At 41.2% G+C, this 25,117-nt stretch overlaps 1 protein-coding gene across 3 annotated transcripts; it reads right to left on the reverse strand.

Moving 5' to 3' along the window:
- Positions 1–552: 552 nt before the first annotated feature.
- On the reverse strand, positions 553–24,651 carry CPT2 (carnitine palmitoyltransferase 2). Of its 3 annotated transcripts, XM_037827191.1 has the most exons (6): positions 24,350–24,408; positions 9,825–9,905; positions 9,467–9,569; positions 8,650–8,756; positions 2,190–3,494; positions 553–1,165 (listed from the first exon to the last, which is right to left on the reverse strand). In XM_037827191.1, the coding sequence occupies exons 3-6, from the start codon at positions 9,487–9,489 to the stop codon at positions 834–836; spliced, it is 1,767 nt and encodes a 588-aa protein (XP_037683119.1). In that variant the 5' UTR covers positions 9,490–9,569; positions 9,825–9,905; positions 24,350–24,408; the 3' UTR covers positions 553–833. The 3 variants fall into 3 exon arrangements, with proteins under 3 accessions (XP_037683119.1, XP_037683118.1, XP_037683120.1); XM_037827190.1 differs by lacking the exon at positions 9,467–9,569 and having other exon boundaries at positions 24,350–24,651; XM_037827192.1 differs by lacking the exons at positions 9,467–9,569; positions 9,825–9,905; positions 24,350–24,408 and adding an exon at positions 4,250–4,520.
- Between the last annotated feature and the right edge of the window lie 466 nt (positions 24,652–25,117).

Below are 25,117 nucleotides of genomic sequence, written 5' to 3' on the forward strand. Positions count from 1 at the left end.
CCACAATTCAATCCCAGCTGTGCCACTAACTAGCTGCAATTGTGTGGAAAATTAAAAAACAAAAACAAGAGAACAACAAAAAAACACCTTCCTTTCATAGTAGTGTTAAAACAAGTGAGTGAGGAAAACGTTGTGTGTTCATTTCAATGTAGTGGGTTTCCCCAGCTGCAAAATGTAAAGCATCATCTTTTCTACCTTAGAGAGGCCACAATTAGTACATGAGATTCAAATGGTTAAAATAAATATACACCAATTTTCAATCCTCATTTGTCTGGAAGAATAATAAAATAACATGAAAAAATATATAGTCTATTACAGGAAGGCTGTCAGAATCAAACATTAATACCTGTTTACTCCTTTAAAAAAAAAGCGTAATTTTAAAGAGAGGGTGTCCCAGGAGAGAGGGGCACGTTTACTGGGGATTAAAATAGTATTTCCCACCATTCACCTGAAGAGCCATGAGTCAACAGAAATGGCATAATGCTTGAACTTAGTGTTGGAAAGTTCTTTGTGGGAACTAAGAAATTTAGTTAGAAAATAAATAGAACCATCTCAAAGCAATAATTAAATTTTATTTTTGCGTAAACAATAAATACACTCCTGATCAAATGTCCTTATATTTGAGATCCTTCGTTATCTTTAGGTGCCATTAGTCCCACTCAGAAATTACATGTTTAGGTTTAAAACCATGAATTAAAAGCTCATGCCTTAGAGCACTGGCTGCTCAGGCACCTTGTGATTAGTTTAATTAGTCACAGAATAGCACCTACTGGCTACAAAGGCCCCAGTTTTCACAATTAGGAACTGACTGGGGCTTCCCACTTGCCCCAAAGCTAAGTTTTGATAGCTTTGCCTTCTATGGCATTAAACATGTCTTCTAAGGCCTTCTCTACACACTGGAGAAACTCCCGAGCATTCTGGCCTGGGTAGGAGGAGACGTTGCAGCCTATCCAGTTGTCGTGAACGGCATACGCGATGCCAAAGCCATCAGGGACCACGGGGGCGAAACCACCAACGCTCACTGCCGGGCTGGTCAGCGTGCTGGTGGACAGGATGTTGTGGTTTATCCGCCCATACGCGGGGTCCAAGTATAGCTCAGGCAGGGTGATTCCTTTGGCTGCTGCCAGGTAATGGAGAGCAAACAAATGTCGGTCAAAGCCTTGGCCTGTCAGAGATCAAATGGAAAACCACAATCTCAGAATCTCAGAACTGAAAGGGACCTTAGTAAAACCTACCCACAGCAGTTATTTCCTCTGCAGGATCCTTGAAAGGGTGGGAGAATCTTCTGCTTGCACACCTCTGCCTCGCTAATCCCTGAAACAGCACATTCTACACTATTTTCTGAGGAGGAAGAAGAAAGGAGGGAGGGGCCATCACAGCTGAGCTAAAAATGAGCCTAAAATGAAAGCATGAGTAAAATTATTCTGAAATTGAATCAATATTGTCAGTCAAGAAAAGAATGTAGAGAGAGCTACGGACTCAAAAATTAAGATAAAACCCAAAGTTCAGTCAAGTCAAATGACAGGACGAGTCAGTATAAAAAACTGGAAAGGGTATTTGACCAGGGTTCTAGTCTCAGCTTCACTAACTTGCTGTGTAACCCTGGGCCAATGGCCTCAGTTTCCTACCTATAAAATGTAGAAGGATGAGACTGGAATGTCCTGGTAGTCCCTTTAGGTTCCAAGACTTTATAGCTAATGAAAGGATTATACTATGTTATCCTCAAGATCCTTTCCAGGTCTCGAATTTTATTGCAGAGGCAGAGAAGGCTGGCACTAAGATTTGGGAAGAGCTTCTGCGATGCTGTATCCACAGGGAACCAACACACTACAATTTAGCTGAAGTGAGAGGGGCTATGGGTGTAGAAATCCTAAATTATCAAAAGCAATTCTGATGGTGAATAAACTGTAAAAGGAGACTCGTATCAGGGCTGAAAGTGACCTCAAAGGAGGATGAAGTTATATGCACTTCCCATCACTGCTCAGGAGGAGAGAATAAGCATCTAATCCTAGGTGGCTAATCTGGTCTTTCAGATTGCTAGGGTAGGAAAAATAACCTTTTGGGTAGTTGGAAATGGTTTAAACCTATTATAGAAATAGAAATAAGATGCCGGGGAGAACACTGCTGAGGCTTACCAAGCACTGAGAGCAAAACAAGGCCCAAAGGCATGGCCCCCACCCCCTTCTCACCCATTGCTGCTTCCTTGGTCAGCTGGTTATGGTACTTGGAGCACTCCACCATCAGCTGCTGAAGCTCGCCAGCACTGTGCTTGGAGGGCTCCCTGATGAAGGCCTCCGAGCACCTCTTTGTGAAGATGGAAGCCGGGCGAATGGTCTCAGTGCGGCCATGCTTGAACGCTGCAGTGCTGCAGGACTCGTAGGTAGCCACAGTCTTCCCGTACTGCCGCAGGAAGGCCATCTGGAAGGCCAGCTGGGCCATAGCATCCGGGCTCAGCTTCTGCTTCTTCAAGAATTCTTTCCCTCCTCTGTGAAACTGGATGTAGTCAATGGTGAGACTTTTCATGGTCGCATCAAACTTTTCCTTAGCCCTGGTGATGCCAGCCTTTAATGCATCATTCAACTTGAAGTTGAGCTTCTGCACGGCAACAGAAGAGTCCGTCGCAGCTGGCTGGCTCTGTGGAGTGATGGCAGGGGCCTGAGTGCTGTCTTTAAATACTTCGTTAAGAAACCTGAGCACCGCGACACCATCGCCCCAAGAATGTTCAAAATGGACAGCAGCAGTGCCATCCTTAGCTATAATAAGGTTAAAGGATTTATCAAACCAGCGGTTTGTGCCATCACCATGCAGCATGTTGTGGGACAAATGGATAAGATCCTTAATGGGGAAGTCATCTAAGCAGAGGCAGAACACAGCAGAGTCCACTTTCCTCAGGGTCTCCTCATTGCCACCACTCACTAGCTTCTGCCTGAGCTCTGCCCAGACGTCTCGGTTCTCACTTGTCAGATACGCCAGAGGGAACCCAGGAGCAGGGCTATTATCTGACAGAATGTATTTCAGATGAGCCTGGATTTCTGAGGCACTCACGATGTTCCCATCTTGATCCAGGACGTCAAAGACATAGAAATGCCCTTTCCTTAGGACCAGGAGGTGCCTGGCCTTGTCACTGGTGAAGAGTTCATCACGACTGGGTTTGGGTAACCGAGATGAATTGAAAAGCCGAAAATACTGGGACATATCCAGGGGATACGCATTGACCAAGTAGGCACCGTACCAGGACAGAGAGGGAGGCACAAAGCGTATGAGTCTCTTGAAGGTATCAGTGTCACTTTTGGCTGGGTTCAAGTGGAACACTTCTGGCTCCAGCAAGCCAGCCCGAAGTGTCTTCAGAAACCGGATGGCAGAAACAGTCAGGTTGGTTGCCCGGATGAGCTGGTCATTATACTCAGACTTTGGGTCAGGGTTGAGTGCCATAAATGGATTAAAGTTCAGGACAATGGAGTCTCGAGCAGCTAAGTACATATCAAACCAGGGACCTAAAATAATAAAATAATAATAATAATAGAACAGAATAAAGTCAATGAATGCCTTAAAAATAGAATTTGACATGCACTGCCAATTGAGCTCCAAAGTGGAGCTCACTTTCTGATTTCCTGGGGTGGGAATTTTAGAGATTGAAATGGGTGATCAGTTAGTCTGATTTTATTCTATAATTTAAATTCATACAGCTTTGTGACCTTTGTAGTACTATTTATAAAATGTATAGATGACTTTAAAACACATTAATGGCAACCCTATGATTTAGACACACTGGTGATGTCTATGTGATTTTTAGGCAGCTTTCATGCCTTCTCTGTTGAGAGTCAGGTATGTGAACATGTTATAAGTAGTGTCAAATGTAATTTTGAGAAACGTGAATTGTGTATTTTGACTTTTATTTTATAAATACACAGCTAAATAGTAAAAAAAAAAAAAAAAAAAAAAGAATTTGACAAAGGAAAAAAAAAATCAAGTACACTCAGAGGAAATGACATCACACCTCCAGAAGGCAGAATCTCCTGATTACTTTTTGCTCTGCAAGAATTCGTGACATGGAATCATACAATATGTGGGGTTTTTGTGACTGGCTTCTTTTACTTAGCATAATGTTTTTGCTGTTCATTCATGTCGAACCATGTTGATGGACATTTGGGTTGTTTCCTCTTTGGGGCTGTTATGAATAATGCTGTTACAGACATTCATGTCCAAGTTTTTGTGTGGACATATGTTTTCAATTTTCTTGGATATACACCTGGAGTGGAATTGCTGGGTCATGTAGTAAGTGTGTGCTTATCCTTCTGAGGAACTGCCAGACTGTCTTCCAAAGTGGCCGCATCATTCCCAAGAGCAGTGTGTGAGGGTTCCAACTGCAACACCTTGTCAACAATTTTTGTCTTTTTGATTGTAGCCATTCTGGTGGGTGTGAAGTGGTGTTATCATTGTGGTTTTGATTTGCATTTGCCTAACATTCATCAAGGTTTATGAATTGCTCTTTCTTCCTCATCCTGTTTCCTTTCTTGGTTCTTAAAGGAATAAAAAATAATAATCCTTATTTGCATTCATGCTGGAACAAAACAGTTAATTCCCAGTCCACCTCCCTAGGTTTCTGTGCTGCATCTCCTTTTGAAGACAACATTCACACTTGATGGTCTCCTTAATATGATGGGGAAAGTCCATCACTGTCATTCTGTGTACTATGTATATATGTGCACTCCTTCTTTTGGGAAGTGCTCAGAAAGCAATCAGAAATAACTACTAGTACATGTGGATCACCCAAACCAGCCCTCTGCATGTTTGTGGAATCTGTAAAAGTTCCAGAAACAATTAAGAGAAGACAATTTTATCAGAAAATGTATCTTCAAGGGAAGTTCCTCCTGGGATTAGCAAGCACAAATAAATAAGGACCACCCTCCATAGGAGAAATAATTTTCACATGTAAAGAAAGCATTTGGGATAGGATTAATGGAGACAAATGTATCTATTATTCATTTTTCATTCACTCATCCATTCATTCTATTCCATTCCTAAGTATCAGCACTGGGCCAGGCCTTGGTCCAGGGGATATAGAGAGGAATAAGACATGGTCATTGATTTTGAAGACCTCTGATGAAAGAGACAAACAATTAAAACAGTGAAATGTACTAAATGGTGAGAGAGAGGAAATACAGGTGACTGGTGGGTAAGATACATTTGAATAAAGATGACAGTGAATTCATGCCTCTGAAGCCATCACTAAAGGAATTCTAGAGAGGCATAACCCTATAAAGTAAAGAGAACAGTAAAGGAGAAAACAGCAAATACTGGAAGCTGGAAAGTAAGCATTGAGAAATTTGGTAATGACTAAGCAGACTCAAAAAAGTCATCCTAAACTGGTAGTAGGCAAAGCCAAGGAGTAACATGACTTACACAGCAGAATCCCCAAAGAGCGTGATGAAAAAGTTTTGATAACAGCTGGTGGTGACAGTAGCACAATATTGTGAATGTAATTAATACACTGAACTGTATGCCTGAAAGTGGCTAAAATGGGAAATTTTGTGTTATATCTGTTACCACAATAAATTTTTTAAAAATTTTAATGAGTTCTCATGGGGCATAGAAGCATAAGGCGCCATCAGATCTGAAGGCAGAAATAAAACAATAAAATCTTAAGGGAGCTAAATGAAGTTATATCGTGAAGGATCCTATCAGAGAATAAAATAAACTATCTGAATAACCTGGAAATTGGAGAGAAATTTTGCATGCCTCTCGGAGGAAAAACAGCTTAGATCCAAAAAAAAGAATTCCCAAAGATGGCAACAAGAAACCACAATGGTGCTCTGACACAGTCACACAGTAATCCTCACTGCCTTCAGCCTGCCTGTTGGGCCCATCCAAGTCGTGGGGAGCTTTTGGAGTGTGATGTTTCACTGCTTTCCTTCCTGGAAGCCACTTTCTTAAAGTTTACAGTAACCTCTTCTCTCTAGTAAAATTCCCTATGGTCTTCTCTTTTCCATGTTTATCCATTTTATATATAAAAACAATAGCTCTAAGACCTGTGGGTCCTTTCATATTTAAAATGCTATATGTGTTGTAAAAACAAACAACAACAACAAAAAAAGAAACTTCCAAGGGCTCCATAATTGGCAGCCTCGGTACATCTAGTTGAAATGCTGTTTAATTAGACCCCTCCTTCCAGATCCCCTCCCCACTCCAGTAGAAGTTAAGTTTTATTCTCTGAATAAGGTAAGATTGGAGGACATGAGCCACAGTTGATATCTCAACTTCCCTTCTTCCCTTTCCCTGCTCCTAGAACATGAGCAACCTGGAAAAGTCTTTCCCGAGGAATCTAACCCAAAGACACTAATATTAGGGGCACCCCAAGGAAATGGTCTAGCCAGATCACAATATACTGATGCTTGTAATTGACAAGCCCCACCCTCATCCACAGAGCTTCCAACAGCTTCTTAGTATCTCATTCTTACCTAAAACAACAGACAAGGATTGACAGAAAAGAGGGAAAAAAACAAACAAGAAAAAGAAACTTGTAGGAAATAGATTATGCAGGAGAAACATTTTTTTTTAAAATATGTATATAAATAAAACATTCCCAGAGAGAAATGTTTTTTTTAAAAAAAGAACATCCTATGTGGTAATGAAAATGTCAAAAATTAATTTTGGTGATGAATGCACAACTATATAACGGTACTGTAAACAACTGAATGTACGCTTTGTTTTGTATGACTGCATGGTATGTGAATATATCTCAATAAAAATGAATAAAAAAAAATCCTAAGAACAAAGCACTCTGGGAAATGAAAAATAGAAAAGCAGAAATTAGAAACTCAACAGAAGGATTGGGAGGTAAAATTACGTAGATCTGCCAGAGAACAGAGCAAAAGGAAAACTTTTAAAAAATGAAAAATAGGAGAGAAAAGATAAGACAATTTTGAGAATAAGGTCTGGAAGTTCTGTATCTGAATAAGAGTTCCAGAAAGAAAACAGAGGAAAACAAAGAAATAAAACAATATCCCAGAACTGAGGTGATGAATTTCCAGATTCAGGGGACTTACTGAGTGGCCCAGCAAAATGGGTGAAAACAGACCCACACCAAAACAAATTATCTGAAATTTCAGAACAATTGGGACAAAGAGGAGATTCTAAAACATTCCAGAGAGAGAGAGAGAAAAAGGTCAGAGGATCAAGAATGAAAATAACATTGGGCTTAGCAGCAGCAACATTGGAAAGTAAAAAATAATGGAGCAAAACCTTCAGAATTCTACAGGAAAATGATTTCCAACCCAGCAAACAAATTATCAGTGAAGTATGAGGGCAATTTAAGAAAAATTCCCTTCTCATGTCCTGCTTCCAGAAAGCAAACGGAAGATGTGCTCTGCCAAAATAAGGGAGAAGCTGAGAAAGAATAAAATATGAAATACAAGAAATAGGAGTCCCATCGTGAGAAAGAGACAAATAGATCCCCTGGCTGAGGCTGAAAGAAGATTCCAGGAGAGCAGCTGCACACAGGTGAAGCGGTGCACAAACCCAGACTACAGCAAATGAGAAGTTCTGGGAGACACTTCTTCAAGAAGACCACATTGATAGAATGTCTTCTGCATCTTCCTGTATTGAGAAGAGATTTAGACAGCTTGGGGAGAGTCTGGGGATAAATAATCAAGCATTTAGAAAACTAAGCAAAAGAAAGTGAGGTAATTATTAACTTCAGGAAAAACAAATATTTCACGCAGGACAGGAAAACAACAGCATTTATGTGATCATAATACTGTAAACAATACATACTGAGCTAACCAGAATTACAAATTACTGGGAAAACAAGGCGTGGGGAAGCATGCATGTGCACTTGTTTGTGGGATACAAAAGACTGCTAAATTCTAGTCTTCTATAGCAAAATGGCCACATATAATGCCTAAAAATAAAGAAAAAATTAAGATGCAGTAATGTAAGTTTGTAATTTAGAGAATGTGAGGGCATATATCAAAACAATCAGATAGGAGCTGAAAGTGAGAAGTGGGAAATGACCGGAAGGTCAGGAAATTGCTCTTTTTCCTGAAAAGCCTTATAGAACTATTTGACTCTTCAAATTATGTATACTTGTATAACCTTGATAAAAATATAAATGAAATTAAAGAAATACTGTGGGAACAGAGGCGGAAGCAACCGGCTCTGAAGAACTTCCCAGGCTTAAAAAAAAAAAAAAAAGTGGAAGTGGGAACAACATGGCTAAAAGCACAGAATGAAAGACTGATGGGTTCAGGGACCAAAGAGTCCAGTTTTGTGGAAGCAAGAGGTATGTCTGGGAGAGTGGGGAGAGAGGCAGCTGGAGAGGACAGTTAGGCCAGACTGTGGAGGTCCTAGAAAGATGCACACATAACATAGGAGTTAATCCCCCATCCTTTTCAGACAGAACCACTTACTAGGTTCTTGAGCCTACCTAGAGAGCAGGCAAGCCATTGTTCTTGAGCACAGACTCCTGTCAACATCCTAGTAGACTAGAAACTCATTCAGCCTGAACATTTACCCCAAGAAGAGAGGATGAAACATTACTTCAATGCTGGTCTCACCAAAAGTATTTTTGAGGTCAAACAAGAGAAAAGATGCCTTAATTTCCATTGTGGAGAACCCTGGGAGAAAAATCACACCCAGAGCCCACCCTACCTGAAATGTAGCTTGTGTGTTTGTTCTGCTTGTCCCAAGCAACGAGCTGCTCATGTAGTTCCCTTCCAATTCCATTTTCAAAACTCTTGCAAAATTGTTCTGTTTTCCTGGAATGTTTAAGAAAAGATAGAGTCAAATCATGGCAGGGACTACGGCATGTTTAGGCTATGGCTAGGAACTCATAAGAGGGCATATCCCTACAACCTGGGATTGAGATCAGAAAGTACCCTTGACCAAAAGAGCAGGATTCCATCTAAAAGGATGAGTCTAGGACATTTTCTTAAAATGATCAAGAAGATCAATCAACATCCCACAAAACAATCTAGGAAGTCTAGGAAGCAGTCTGGTATGGAGAAAAGGGCATAGGCTTTGGAGTAAAAAAGACCTAAGTTTGAATCCTGGCTCTGACACTTTCAAGCTATGTGGCCCTGATATCTCAGAGCCTGTTTTTTTTAACAGGTAAAACAGAGCTAGTAATACCATCTTACAAGATGAAAAATATTTATAAAGCTACAGATTTAGGATATTCTGAAACATAATACTCACTCAATAATAGTAGCTTTTAGTTTATTACCATATCAAGAGAAGCTTCAAGTGACTGATAAGGAATATTTCAAAGCTGAAAGCTAAATTATGAGCAGTTCATCTGTATTTCACCATCATTGTCCAGTAAAGGATTCTGTGATTCTAATGACAATGCCATTTATCTTTACAAAAAATTCCCATTATGGAAAAAGAATACTACATTAGGCTATGAGAACTTAATGCAATCATCTTTTCGATACTATCTGATATCATTTTCCAATTCCGTGCTCACCAAGCAAACTTCTGGTCTGTCATATGGAATCCTCAATGAACTTCCCTACCAAAAGCGCATGCCCTCTGCAAATGACCAGTACCAGCTAGCCTTCCAGGCACACCTGCCAAGATAAAGTATGATATTGGCATTCTGGCTAATAAACCATCTCCTGCTGTGTCTAATTAGAGACACTCCCACCTCAGGGCTTGGTCAGCCCTTCATGGACAGCAAAAATCTATTCCTGAATTTAGAGAGGTACAGACTAGATCCCAGGTTCCTAGAGATCCAATCAAGTCACAGACACTCCCTGAGGCTTGGTCCACCTCGACCTGCCAACCTCTCTTGAACCACCCAACCAAGGGTTCTCAGCATTTACCTGAACTGGCCATCATCCAAGAGAGGCTTCTGTGCATTGAGGTATCTCCTTATGGTGTCTTCAAGTTTGGGAATAGGCAGCCTGAGGACAAAAACAAGGTCAGTATGAGGGTGATGATACATGAAGGAAGTTAATTAGCTTCACAACTCAAATAAACCGATTGCTGTATAATTAAAAAAAAAAACCAACAACACAAAGCCACTGACAAATCAAAGTCAATGGATTTACTAATACAAGTATCAATGGTAATTCTATTTTTAAATTTTCATTTATATTTTTAAGGTGAAATTCATATAACATAAAACTAACCATTTTAAAATAAACAATTCAGTGACATTTAGTACATTCACAATATTGTACAACTACCTCTATCTAGTTCCAAAACATTTTCATCACCCCAAAAGGAGACCCGTAGCCCTTAAGCAGTCACTCCCTACTTCCCTCTCCCCCCAACCCCTGGCAACCACCAATCTGCTTACTATGTCTATGGATTTGCCTATTCTGGATATTTCATATAAATGGAATCATACAATATGTGACCTTTTGAATCTGGCTTCTTTCACTTAGCATAATATTTTCAAGGTTCACCCACATTGTAGCATGTATCAAAACTTCATTCCTTTGTATGGCTGAGGTCATTCTATTTTTAAGTAAAATAACTTTATAATGCATTAAAGATGAATTTCATAAGCTAAATTATAGTACATTTCTTAAATAATTCAGAATGAGGAAGCAGAAGCTGCCCAAAGCATTCCTCTTTCCTAGTCACAATTGTGATACCTGTGCTAACACTGGATTGGCACTGATTTAATTCTACCCTTAGTTTGAACAACTACATTTTTCTTTCCCAGGATAAAAACAAAAAAGTTATATATATATATACACACACACACACACACACACATACATATATAAACTTTCTTGTGTATTTTTCGAGAGACTCATACAAAAGTGAAACACAGGTCTCTCCAAAGGCTGGCCAGCCATAAAGAGTATGTGCACTGATGGGTGGGAAGCAACCAGGAAGCTGAGCCCAGGCACCAGGAGTCCCATCAGGAGGAGCCGGAGCCTCCCAGATGCTGAAAAGACAGTAGCAACAGTGTGCTACTCATCACTCTTTACCAATGGATTCGCAAAGGATGGCAATGTTGATGAAGTCACCAGTCCACGGTGGGGAGAGGGAACAGTGACAGTCTAGGGGGATGTATGATTTTTTTTTGAATTTCAAGAATTGTATTAAAAGATACATCCCTCAGTACAAAACATACGGGTTGTTTGTTAGGTTACCTCTGCCAACTCAAACTTAATACTAATGTATTCAAGATATACATATAAATATATAAATAGACAATAAATAAATAAATTTATATTTATTTATATCAACCATTTGGAGACTCTGAAAACTTATCCACAAAACATAGTTTATACAACTTAGTAAAAGACACATGATGGCTCTTCTGTTTATTTTTCAATGCATGTTTGTCTGTAGCATAATGTCAAAAATAAATCTGATCAGCTGTGGCTCCCTCTCTCTAAGCCCACCTGGCGAACTCACTGCCCTCCCCCCTATGTGGGACATGACTCCCAGGGGTGTGAATCATCCTGGCAACGTGGGAAATGACTTCTGGGGATGAGCCTAGACCCAGCACTATGGGATTGAGAGGATCTTCTTGACCAAAAGGGGGAAGAGAGATGAAACAAAACAAGGTTTCCAGTGGCTGAGAGATTTCAAGTGGAGTAGAGAGGTCACTCTGGAGGGTATTCCTATGCACTATATAGATACCACCTTTTAGTCTTTAGTGTGCTGGAATGGCTAGAGGGAAATACCTGGAGCTGTCAAACTGTAACCCAGTGACCTTGATTCTTTTTTTTTTTTTCAATTAAATTCAGTTTTATTGAAATACATTCACACACCATACAATCATCCATGGTATACAATCCACTGTCCACAGTATGATAACATAGTTATGCGTTCATCACCACAATCTATCTCTGAACATTTTCCTTACATCAGAAAGAACCAGAACAAGAATAAAAAATAAAAGTGAAAAAAGAACACCCACATCATCCCCTCATCCCACCCCATTTGTCCTTTAGTTTTTATCCCCATTCCTCCACTCATCCATACACTAGATAAAGGGGGTGTGATCCACAAGGTCTTCACAATCACACTGTCACCCCTTGTAATCTACATGATTACATAATTGTCTTCAGGAGTCCAGACTGCTGGGTTGAAGTTTGGTAGTTTCAGGTATTTACTTCTAGCTATTCCAATACATTAAAGCCTAAGAGGTGTTATCTATATAGCGCATAAGAATGTCCACCAGAGTGACCTCTTGACTCCATTTGGAATCTCTCAGCCACTGAAACTATTTCGTCTCATTTTGCATCCCCCTTTTGGTCAAAAAGATACTCTCAGTCCCACGATGCCGGGTCCGCATTCATCCCCGGGAGTCATACTCTGCGTTGCCAGGGAGATTTACACCCCTGGGAGTTGGGTCCCACGTAGGGGGGAGGGCAGCGAGTTCACCTGAGATGGCTCAGTTAGAGAGAGAGAGGGCTACATCTGAGCAACAAAGAGGTACTCAGGGGGAGACTCTTAGGCACCATTACATACAACTTTAGACTCTCCTTTGTTGTAATGAGCTTCATAAGGGCAAGTCCCATGCTCGAGGGCTCAGCACATCAAACCGCCAGTCCCAATGTTTGTGACAACATCAACATCAGTCCAGGTGAGGATGTCCAACACATCCGCACCTTCTCCCAGATCCTTGGGGCTGAGGAGGGGGAGGCTGTAAATATATTTTTTATTATCTGCCCAAATTACTCTACGATGTGTCACTATTTCACTCCAGCCTATACTAACCTACCGTATCTCACTTCCTATTCAAAGTTCCATGCAATTGTGGTGTTTGACCCTGATTCTTGAAGATGACTGTATTACTACATAGATTGCATAGTGTGAATGTGTAACTGTGAAAGCCCTGTGGCTTCCACTCCCTTTATCCAGTATATGGACAGATGAGTGGAAAAATGGGGACAAAAATTAGATGAATAGGATGGGGTGGAGGAGATGGAAAGATTTACGTGTTCTTTCTTGCTTTTATTTTTATTTTGAGGTAAGGAAAAGATTCAAAAATTGACTGTGGTGATGAAGGCACAACTGTATGATTGTGCTGTGAATAACTGTACATTGTGGATTACTGTAGGGTGTTTGAATATATCTCAATAAAACTGTAAAAAAAAATAAAGGAACAATGGGGTGAGGAGGGGAACGGGATGTTTTGGATATTCTTTTTTGTTTTAATTTTCATTTTATTTTTTGGAGTAATGAAAATGTTCAGTTTGTGGTGATGAAAGCACAACTATATGACAACACTGATTGTACACTTCAAATGACTGTATGTTATGTGATTATATCTCAATAAAATTGCATTAAAAATAAATTTAAAAAATAAATCTGAATTGGTTATGGTCATGTTGGCTCTGGTTGCACTGTGTAGCCGTTAATGGCACTTTATAATCACAGATCCCCTTATATCCCCTGACTTACACAGAACATCCCAAACACTACCTCAGCCACTTCATGATTCCTAAATTGCCTACTCACTGTTCTTAAGACTTTGTTTTGATACAACAGAGGCATTTGTAAAAGTTTACCCTCTTCGTTCTTCGTTTAAAACAAAATTCTAGAGGCGGGGCAAGATGGCGGACTGGTGAGCTGTATGTTTTAGTTACTCCTCCAGGAAAGTAGGTAGAAAGCCAGGAACTGCGTGGACTGGACACCACAGAGCAATCTGACTTTGGGAATACTTCATACAACACTCATGAAAATGTGGAACTGCTGAGATCAGCGAAATCTGTAAGTTTTTGCGGCCAGGGGACCCGCGCCCCTCCCTGCCAGGCTCAGTCCCGTGGGAGGAGGGGCCGTCAGCTCCAGGAAGGAGAAGGGAGAACTGCAGTGGCTGCTCTTATCGGAAACTCATTCTACTGATCCAGACTCCAACCATAGATAGACTGAGACCAGACACCAGAGAATCTGAGAGCAGCCAGCCCAGCAGAGAGGAGAAAGGCATAGAAAAAAAAACAACACGAAAAACTCCAAAATAAAAGCGGAGGATTTTTGGAGTTCTGGTGAACATAGAAAGTAGAAGGGCGGAGCTCAGGCCCTGAGGCGCATATGCAAATCCCGAAGAAAAGCTGATCTCTCTGCCCTGTGGACCTTTCCTTAATGGCCCGGGTTGCTTTGTCTCTTAGCATTTCAATAACCCATTAGATCTCTGAGGAGGGCCCTTTTTTTTTTTTAATCCTTTTTTCTTTTTCTAAAACAATTACTCTAAGAAGCCCAATACAGAAAGCTTCAAAGACTTGCAATTTGGGCAGGTCAAGTCAAGAGCAGAACTAAGAGAGCTCTGAGACAAAAGGCAATAATCCAGTGGCTGAGAAAATTCACTAAACACCACAACTTCCCAAGAAAAGGGGGGTGTCCACTCACAGCCATCATCCTGGTGGACAGGAAACACTCCTGCCCATCGCCAGCCCCATAGCCCAGAGCTGCCCCAGACAACCCAGTGTGACGGAAGTGCTTCAAATAACAGGCACACTCCACAAAACTGGGCATGGACATTAGCCTTCCCTGCAACCTCAGCTGATTGTCCCAGAGTTGGGAAGGTGGACCAGTGTGAATTAACAAAGCCCCATTCAGCCATCATTTCAGCAGACTGGGAGCCTCCCTACACAGCCCAGCAGCCCAGAACTGCCCTGGGGGGACGGCACTCACCTGTGACATAGCACAGTCATCCCTCAACAGAGGACCCGGGGTGCACAGCCTGGAAGAGGGGCCCACTTGCAAGTCTCAGGAGCCATATGCCAATACCAAGGACTTGTGGGTCAGTGGCAGAGACAAACTGTGGCAGGACTGAACTGAAGGATTAGACTATTGCAGCAGCTTTAAAACTCTAGGATCACCAGGGAGATTTGATTGTTAGGGCCATCCCCCCTCCCTGACTGCCCAGAAACACGCCCCATATACAGGGCAGGCAACACCAACTACACACGCAAGCTTGGTACACCAATTGGACCCCACAAGACTCACTCCCCCACTCACCAAAAATGCTAAGCAGGGGAGAACTGGCTTGTGGAGAACAGGTGGCTCATGGACGCCACCTGCTGGTTAGTTAGAGAAAGTGTACTCCACGAAGCTGTAGATCTGATAAATTAAAGATAAGGACTTCAATTGGTCTACAAATCCTAAAAGAACCCTATCAAGTTCAGCAAATGCCAAGAGGCCAAAAACAACAGAAAATTATAAAGCATATGAAAAAACCAGACGATATGGATAACCCAAGCCCAAGCACCCAAATCAAAAGTTCAGAAGAGACACAGCACCTAAAGCAGCTACTCAAAGAACTAAAGATGAACAATGAGACCACAGTACGGGATACAAAGGAAATCAAGAAGACTCTAGAAGAGCATAAAGAAGACATTGCAAGACTAAATAAAAAAAATGGATGATCTTATGGAAATTAAAGAAACTGTTGACCAAATTAAAAAGATTCTGGACACTCATAGTACAAGACTAGAGGAAGTTGAACAACGAATCAGTGACCTCGAAGATGACAGAATGGAAAATGAAAGCATAAAAGAAAGAATGGGGAAAAAAATTGAAAAAATCGAAATGGACCTCAGGGATATGACAGATAATATGAAACGTCCAAATATAAGACTCATTGGTGTCCCAGAAGGGGAAGACAAGGGTAAAGGTCTAGGAAGAGTATTCAAATAAATTGTTGGGGAAAACTTCCCAAATCTTCTAAACAACATAAATACACAAATCATAAATGCTCAGCGAACTCCAAATAGAATAAATCCAAATAAACCCACTCCGAGACATATACTGATCACACTGTCAAACACAGAAGAGAAGGAGCAAGGTCTGAAAGCAGCAAGAGAAAAGCAACTCACCACATACAAAGGAAACAGCATAAGACTAAGTAGTGACTACTCAGCAGCCACCATGGAGGCGAGAAGGCAGTGGCACGATATATTTAAAATTCTGAGTGAGAAAAATTTCCAGCCAAGAATACTTTATCCAGCAAAGCTCTCCTTCAAATTTGAGGGAGAGCTTAAATTTTTCACAGACAAACAAATGCTGAGAGAATTTGCTAACAAAAGACCTGCCCTGCTGAAGATACTAAAGGGAGCCCTACAGACAGAGAAACAAAGAAAGGACAGAGAGACTTGGAGAAAGGTTCAGTACTAAAGAGATTCGGTATGGGTACAATAAAGGATATTAATAGACAGAGGGGAAAAATATGACAAACATAAACCAAAGGATAAGATGGCTGATTCACGAAATGCCTTCACGGTTATAACATTGAATGTAAATGGATTAAACTCCCCAATTAAAAGATATAGATTCACAGAATGGATCAAAAAAAATGAACCATCAATATGTTGCATACAAGAGACTCATCTTAGACACAGGGACACAAAGAAACTGAAAGTGAAAGGATGGAAAAAAATATTTCATGCAAGCCACAGCCAAAATAAAGCAGGTGTAGCAATATTAATCTCAGATAAAATAGACTTCAAATGCAGGGATGGCTTGAGAGACAAAGAAGGCCACTACATACTAATAAAAGGGGCAATTCAGCAAGAAGAAATAACAATTGTAAATGTCTATGCACCCAATCAAGGTGCCACAAAATACATGAGAGAAACACTGGCAAAACTAAGGAAGCAATTGATGTTTCCACAATAATTGTGGGAGACTTCAACACATCACTCTCTCCTATAGATAGATCAAACAGACAGAAGACCAATAAGGAAATTGAAAACCTAAACAATCTGATAAATGAATTAGATTTAACAGACATATACAGGACATTACATCCCAAATCACCAGGATACACATACTTTTCTAGTGCTCACGGAACTTTCTCCAGAATAGATCATATGCTGGGACATAAAACAAGCCTCAATAAATTTAAAAAGATTGAAATTATTCAAAGCACATTCTCTGACCACAATGGAATACAATTAGAAGTCAATAACCATCAGAGACTTAGAAAATTCACAAACACCTGGAGGTTAAACAACATACTACTAAACAATCAGTGGGTTAAAGAAGAAATAGCAAGAGAAATTGGTAAATATATAGAGACGAATGAAAATGAGAACACAACATACCAAAACCTATGGGATGCAGCAAAAGCAGTGCTGAGGGGGAAATTTATAGCACTAAACGCATATATTAAAAAGGAAGAAAGAGCCAAAATCAAAGAACTAATGGATCAACTGAAGAAGCTAGAAAATGAACAGCAAACCAATCCTAAACCAAGGAGAAGAAAAGAAATAACAAGGATTAAAGCCGAAATAAATGACATAGAGAACAAAAAAACAATAGAGAGGATAAATATCACCAAAAGTTGGTTCTTTGAGAAGATCAACAAGATTGACAAGCCCCTAGCTACAGTGACAAAATCAAAAAGAGAGAAGACCCATATAAACAAAATAATGAATGAAAAAGGTGACATAACTGCAGATCCTGAAGAAATTAAAAAAATTATAAGAGGATATTATGAACAACTGTATGGCAACAAACTGGATAATGTAGAGGAAATGGACAATTTCCTGGAAACATATGAACAACCTAGACTGACCAGAGAAGAAACAGAAGACCTCAACCAACCCATCACAAGCAAAGAGATCCAATCAGTCATCAAAAATCTTCCCACAAATAAATGCCCAGGGCCAGATGGCTTCACAGGGGAATTCTACCAAACTTTCCAGAAAGAACTGACACCAATCTTACTCAAACTCTTTCAAAACATTGAAGAAAATGGAACACTACCTAACTCATTCTATGAAGCTAACATCAATCTAATACCAAAACCAGGCAAAGATGCTACAAAAAAGGAAAACTACCGGCCAATCTCCCTAATGAATATAGATGCAAAAATCCTCAACAAAATACTTGCAAATCGTATCCAAAGACACATTAAAAAAATCATACACCATGACCAAGTGGGGTTCATTCCAGGCATGCAAGGATGGTTCAACATAAGAAAATCAATCAATGTATTAAAACACATTAACAAGTCAAAAGGGAAAAATCAATTGATCATCTCAATAGATGCTGAAAAAGCATTTGACAAAATCCAACATCCGTTTTTGATAAAAACACTTCAAAAGGTAGGAATTGAAGGAAACTTCCTCAACATGATAAAGAGCATATATGAAAAACCCACAGCCAGCATAGTACTCAATGGTGAGAGACTGAAAGCCTTCCCTCTAAGATCAGGAACAAGACAAGGATGCCCGCTGTCACCAGTTATTCAACATTGTGCTGGAAGTGCTAGCCAGGGCAATCCAGCAAGACAAAGAAATAAAAGGCATCCAAATTGGAAAAGAAGAAGTAAAACTGTCATTGTTTGCAGATGATATGATCTTATATCTAGAAAACCCTGAGAAATCGACGATACAGCTACTAGAGCTAATAAACAAATTTAGCAAAGCAGCGGGATACAAGATTAATGCATATAAGTCAGTAATGTTTCTATATGATAGAAATGAACAAACTGAAGAGACACTCAAGAAAAAGATACCATTTTCAATAGCAACTAAAAAAATCAAGTACCTAGGAATAAACTTAACCAAATATGTAAAAGACCTATACAAAGAAAACTACATAACTCTACTAAAACAAATAGAAGGGGACCTTAAAAGATGGAAAAATATTCCATGTTCATGGATAGGAAGACTAAATGTCATTAAGATGTCAATTCTACCCAAACTCATCTACAGATTCAATGCAATCCCAATCAAAATTCCAACAACCTACTTTGCAGACTTGGAAAAGCTATTTATCAAATTTATTTGGAAAGGGAAGATGCCTCGAATTGCTAAAGACACTCTAAAAAAGAAAAACGAAGTGGGAGGACTTACACTCCCTGACTTTGAAGCTTATTATAAAGCCACAGTTGCCAAAACAGCATGGTACTGGCACAAAGATAGACATATAGATCAATGGAATCGAATTGAGAATTCGGAGATAGACCCTCAGATCTATGGCCGACTGATCTTTGATAAGGCCCCCAAAGTCACCGAACTGAGTCATAATGGTCTTTTCAACAAATGGGGCTGGGAGAGTTGGATATCCATATCCAAAAGAATGAAAGAGGACCCCTACCTCACCCCCTACACAAAAATTAACTCAAAATGGACCAAAGATCTCAATATAAAAGAAAGTACCATAAAACTCCTAGAAGATAATGTAGGAAAACATCTTCAAGACCTTGTATTAGGCGGCCACTTCCTAGACTTTACACCCAAAGCACAAGCAACAAAAGAGAAAATAGATAAATGGGAACTCCTCAAGCTTAGAAGTTTCTGCACCTCAAAGGAATTTCTCAAAAAGGTAAAGAGGCAGCCAACTCAATGGGAAAAAAATTTTGGAAACCATGTATCTGACAAAAGACTGATATCTTGCATATATAAAGAAATCCTACAACTCAATGACAATAGTACAGACAGCCCAATTATAAAATGGGCAAAAGATATGAAAAGACAGTTCTCTGAAGAGGAAATACAAATGGCCAAGAAACACAAGAAAAAATGTTCAGCTTCACTAGCTATTAGAGAGATGCAAATTAAGACCACAATGAGATACCATCTAACACCGGTTAGAATGGCTGCCATTAAACAAACAGGAAACTACAAATGCTGGAGGGGATGTGGAGAAATTGGAACTCTTATTCATTGTTGGTGGGACTGTATAATGGTTCAGCCACTCTGGAAGTCAGTCTGGAAGTTCCTTAGAAAACTAGATATAGAGTTACCATTCGATCCAGCGATTGCACTTCTCGGTATATACCCGGAAGATCGGAAAGCAGTGACACGAACAGATATCTGCACGCCAATGTTCATAGCAGCATTATTCACAATTGCCAAGAGATGGAAACAACCCAAATGTCCTTCAACAGATGAGTGGATAAATAAAATGTGGTATATACACACGATGGAATACTACGCGGCAGTAAGAAGGAACGATCTCGTGAAACATATGACAACATGGATGAACCTTGAAGACATAATGCTGAGCGAAATAAGCCAGGCACAAAAAGAGAAATATTATATGCTACCACTAATGTGAACTTTGAAAAATGTAAAACGAATGGTTTATAATGTAGAATGTAGGGGAACTAGCAATAGAGAGCAATTAAGGAAGGGGGAACAATAATCCAAGAAGAACAGATAAGCTATTTAACGTTCTGGGGATGCCCAGGAATGACTATGGTCTGTTAATTTCTGATGGATATGGTAGGAACAAGTTCACAGAAATGTTGCTATATTATGTAACTCTCTTGGGGTAAAGTAGGAACATGTTGGAAGTTAAGCAGTTATCTTAGGTTAGTTGTCTTTTTCTTACTCCCTTGTTATGGTCTCTTTGAAATGTTCTTTTATTGTACGTTTGTTTTCTTTTTAACTTGTTTTTCATACAGTTGATTTAAAAAAGAAGGGAAAGTTAAAAAAAAAAAAAAAAAGAAAAACAAGGAAAAAAAGATGTAGTGCCCCCTTGAGGAGCCTGTGGAGAATGCAGGGGTATTCGCCTACCCCACCTCCATGGTTGCTAACATGACCACAGACATAGGGGACTGGTGGTTTGATGGGTTGAGCCCTCTACCATAGGTTTTACCCTTGGGAAGATGGTTGCTACAAAGGAGAGGCTAGGCCTCCCTATGGTTGTGCCTAAGAGCCTCCTCCCGAATGCCTCTTTGTTGCTCAGATGTGGCCCTCTCTCTCTACCTAAGCCAACTTGAAAGGTGAAATCACTGCCCTCCCCCCTACGTGGGATCAGACACCCAGGGGAGTGAATCTCCCTGGCAACGTGGAATATGACTCCCGGGGAGGAATGTAGACCTGGCATCGGGGGACGGAGAACATCTTCTTGACCAAAAGGGGGATGTGAAAGGAAATGAAATAAGCTTCAGTGGCAGAGAGATTCCAAAAGGAGCCGAGAGGTCACTCTGGTGGGCACTCTTACGCACACTTTAGACAACCCTTTTTAGGTTATAAAGAATTGGGGTAGCTGGTGGTGGATACCTGAAACTATGAAACTACAACCCAGAACCCATGAATCTCAAAGACAGTTGTATAAAAATGTAGCTTATGAGGGGTGACAATGGGATTGGGAAAGCCATAAGGACCACACTCCACTTTGTCTAGTTTATGGATGGATGAGTAGAAAAATAGGGGAAGGAAACAAACAGACAAAGGTACCCAGTGTTCTTTTTTACTTCAATTGCTCTTTTTCACTCTAATTATTATTCTTGTTATTTTTGTGTGTGTGCTAATGAAGGTGTCAGGGATTGATTTAGGTGATGAATGTACAACTATGTAATGGTACTGTAAACAATCGAAAGTACGATTTGTTTTGTATGACTGCGTGGTATGTGAATATATCTCAATAAAATGAAGAAAAAAAAAACAAACACAAAATTCTAAATTAGAGACAGCAGTTTTCTAAAACAACAACAACAAACAACAACTACAACAAAACAGACTTTATTACAAAGCTTCTGCAGTGTTAACTCTGGCCTGATCTTATTTGAGTGGAAAACAGCAAGATTATAGACTGATGATTTGTTTTCGAGTTACTAATACAATAAAAACTAGTTTTCTTGATGGAACTAAATTGAGACAGTATAGATTCTGCATGAAAGCTTTTATCATGGATACAAAATCACTTGTTTTCTAGAAAAAATATTAAAGATAACAATGACTATGTCACACTTAATCAATTGTGCCCTCAAATTTAAATGTAAATGCCATACAGTCCATATCACTGGATTTCTAATACTTGGCAAATGATGGCGTGGTGATGAAGTTACTGGTCCACAATAAAAAGAAAAAAAACAAAACAAAACAAAAACTTGGATAGTACAGTGAATTTTCCCCAAAACTAAATTTGCTTAATTTAAAAGTCTCTCCATAATTCTGAGATTATGCCATTCTTTATTATTATTATAATTTTTGATGGGAAAGTATTATTCAAGTTCCTTTCTTTTAAGAAACAATGTTAATAGCAGCATTTTCCCCTATAATTTTACTGGCCTATGGAATCTAAAAGTCTAAGGACTACTGATACAGTGGAAAGAGAACAAAATGTAGAATCAGACCTAGACTTGATCATCCCAGCTCTGCCACTTAAGCACTAGTTTCTACATAGGATGTTTATCATTAGGATGGTTTTCACAGTTGAATAGATCAGGCTGATTCACCCCTCTGTCTCCTCAGGACTTCCAGTTTTCTACTCTGAAGTTAACTGTTCAGTATATATAAATATCACCCTTAAATAATAATACCTAAATAACAAATGATAGTGTGAAGGCTCCCAGAGGAAAGAGAGCCCAAGGCCACTTGGTTAAAAGGCAGCAGTGACCAGAACAGGAAGAGAAAAGGAGTGAGACAAGATGGGCCACGTGATTCAAAGGGACCAGACATTCCCCACATGGCAACTGATGATGCTAGTTCCCTACTTCGGCATCTTATATGTGGTAACTGTGTGTCACCATTTCTACTTTTAAGGTAAGAACTGAGGCTCAAAGAAGTTAACTGAGTTGTAGATTCAGAAATCTGAAACTATGTTCTACCTGACTCCAAAGTTAGGGCTTTTCACCCAGTGTAACATCAACCTGCGTGTCAAAGACGAGACATCCTACCAGTCTACAATCTCAAAGACAGGAGGAATCTCATCTCTCATTTTATCTGACCCCCAATTTACAGATGGGGAAACAGAGGCCTGGTGGGAGTCAAGTGCTTAAGGTCATACGGTTGATGTGTGGTATTGTCTGTAGCTCCATATTGCTACAGATTTTTGGTGCTGTAGATGGGGTTGGAGTAAATGATCTTGAATGTCTGTTCCAGCCTTCCAATTTTAAGATGGAAAAAATCCCTCTGATCTTAACACTGGGCGGGGTGGGCCTGCCTTGCAAGTCAGAAGCCATCTGACTCTGGCTTGGCAAGTGAAGACAGTCCTCACCTTTCCCCCACATACTGATCTCACACACAGCGGCTGTCAAGGAAGCTATGTGCCAGGTCAACCGCCTACAGGAACAAAGTTCATTTTTCTTTCTCTCTCCCTTCCTCCTGTCAAATGTAAAGAATGGGACTGGGAATAGGTAGTCATAAATGTTTGGACACTGTTGTTTCACAAGATGCATCTAATGATCTGACTGGGCAGTGATGATTGTGGGTTAAGTGTTTCTGACTCTCAGTGCAGAAAAACAGCAGCCCAGTCCTTGGGCGTGGTGCCTGTGATACAATGGTGGTTGTGTTCATGGAGGTGGGAGCACACACCTCCAGACCCAGGAGTGGGGGATCGCTGGCAGTTTGGTTAAAACAGGAGTGAGCAGGATCTTTGAGACCAATTTGGAATCTGGCTCAAATAACTAACTAGTGAGTGAGCAGAGAAGTTAGTTTAGGTTTGGTTTTGGAAGGTGAAGGGATTTGGGGAAACTTCTAATATTGGAGAAGGAGACTTGGCAGTCAGAAGGCTGGAAGTTCAAAGTCTAGGATAACTGGGAGCCAGACTTTGAGAAAATACTGGGTGAGGGAAAGGGGAGAGGAAGTTTTGTTGGGCTATTTTTGGAAGGTAAGTGGATTCTGGGTGAACTGTTTCAGAAGGTGGGGGAGTAACTTATGGAGAGGAGGAGTAGACAGAAGGTGGGTGAACTCTGGAGCTAATCTGGGTAAGAATACATTTGGAAGGGGTATTAAGGATGATGTCTGTAAGGGTGTGCTAAAATTGCAGAGGGGTAATGCAATTTTGTGGGTGGAAGAGATTTGAGGAGGAGGAGGAACCCAGGGTGGGGGTGGTGACTGGGAAGGTTTGGTGGGGGTGAGAAGTTTCCAGGTAAAGACTGGACTTAGTAAACTGAGAAGGATTTGGGGGAAAAGTAAGTGGACGGTAGTAAGGGTGAGCACTTGGTGTGTGCTGGAAAGGGGGTGGGGACTGACGGCGAGCTAAAAGAGCAGACTGCTGGTGGGATACGGGGCGGGGGCTGAGGGTTCTGAATAAGAGGGAATTTGGAAGGGTGAAGAGAATGGCGTGTTCGGAGAACTTAAGGGAGGTTAACTATTATGTGTCAGGAATTGACCTGACATATTCTGGACCGGGAATGCTGGGCAGCTGTGAAAATACTTCAGGGGATACATTAGTTGGAGAATTTACGTTGATGTTGGAGATGTGCAGGATGAACATTTTTCAGGGAGAAAAGAGACTTCTAGGGTATCTGGTTGGAAGGGTTTAAGATATTCAAGGTGGAGAATTTGAGGAGGCAATGAGGGTTCTGGAAGATAATTTGAGGGTTCTGAGGTTTCTGTGTTGGGAAGGTCTGAAACTCACAGGGTTTCCGTTTAAACTGGGGGATGTGTGATCCTCCAAGGTAGGGGGTTGGAAGCGGATGCGAGTTAGGCAGCGGGCTGACGCTGCGCGGCGGGAACAGGGAGGCCGTGCTCACCTGGGCAGGCTGTTCTGGTAGTGCATGGTAGGCACGATGCTGCGCTGCAGGTACTGGCCGGGCCCGGAGCCGGCGCTGAGGGCTCTGCAGGGGACTCCCAGGTCTACGGCAGAGCCTCGAGGCCAGGCGCAAAACAGCAGGCGGAACACCATCGTCCCGAGACGCAGCGAGAACGCGGAGGGGAGGCGGAGGCTTGCAGTGTAAACAGGCCTGGCGGCAGCCGTCAACACTCCGGATCGCCGCGTCAGGGACTCGGGGTCCAGTTGATCTCCGCCCGCGGAGCCACTTCCGGCTCACGGCAAATCCAGCCCACGGCCCGGCCGGGCCACGGCGCGGCACCGCCCACAACTAGGCTCCGCCCACGCCAGGCTCCGCCCACAGCCAGGCTCCGCCCCTGGGTCGACCCCACTTTCATCCCGCTCGGCCCACCCGCCCATCCAGCCCTGGGACGTAGCTCTGGGACGTGGCCCCGCAGGGAGGATTGTCGCCTCCCGACTTTGCTCTTTTGCCTCCGCTTCGCGGGGAAGCGGGAGCGGCGCTCTGAAGCCCTTCGTTTCTCCTTTTTAGGAGCCAGATCGCAACGAGCTGAAGAAAGCATTTGGAATCTGATAAACCAAAGTTTGAATGCAGGCTCCTTCCTGGGGGAGCGTGGGCAAATTTCTAAACCTCTATTTCCTCATCTAAGAAATAGGGCTCACAGTCATTAGGCAGACTTTCGGCGGTCTAGATGTGACGTGAGGTAACTCGGCATGGAAAGTGGCGGTTTTT

The sequence above is a fragment of the Choloepus didactylus genome, chromosome 2 (genome assembly GCF_015220235.1).
Source record: "Choloepus didactylus isolate mChoDid1 chromosome 2, mChoDid1.pri, whole genome shotgun sequence".
Lineage (NCBI taxonomy): Eukaryota > Metazoa > Chordata > Mammalia > Pilosa > Megalonychidae > Choloepus > Choloepus didactylus.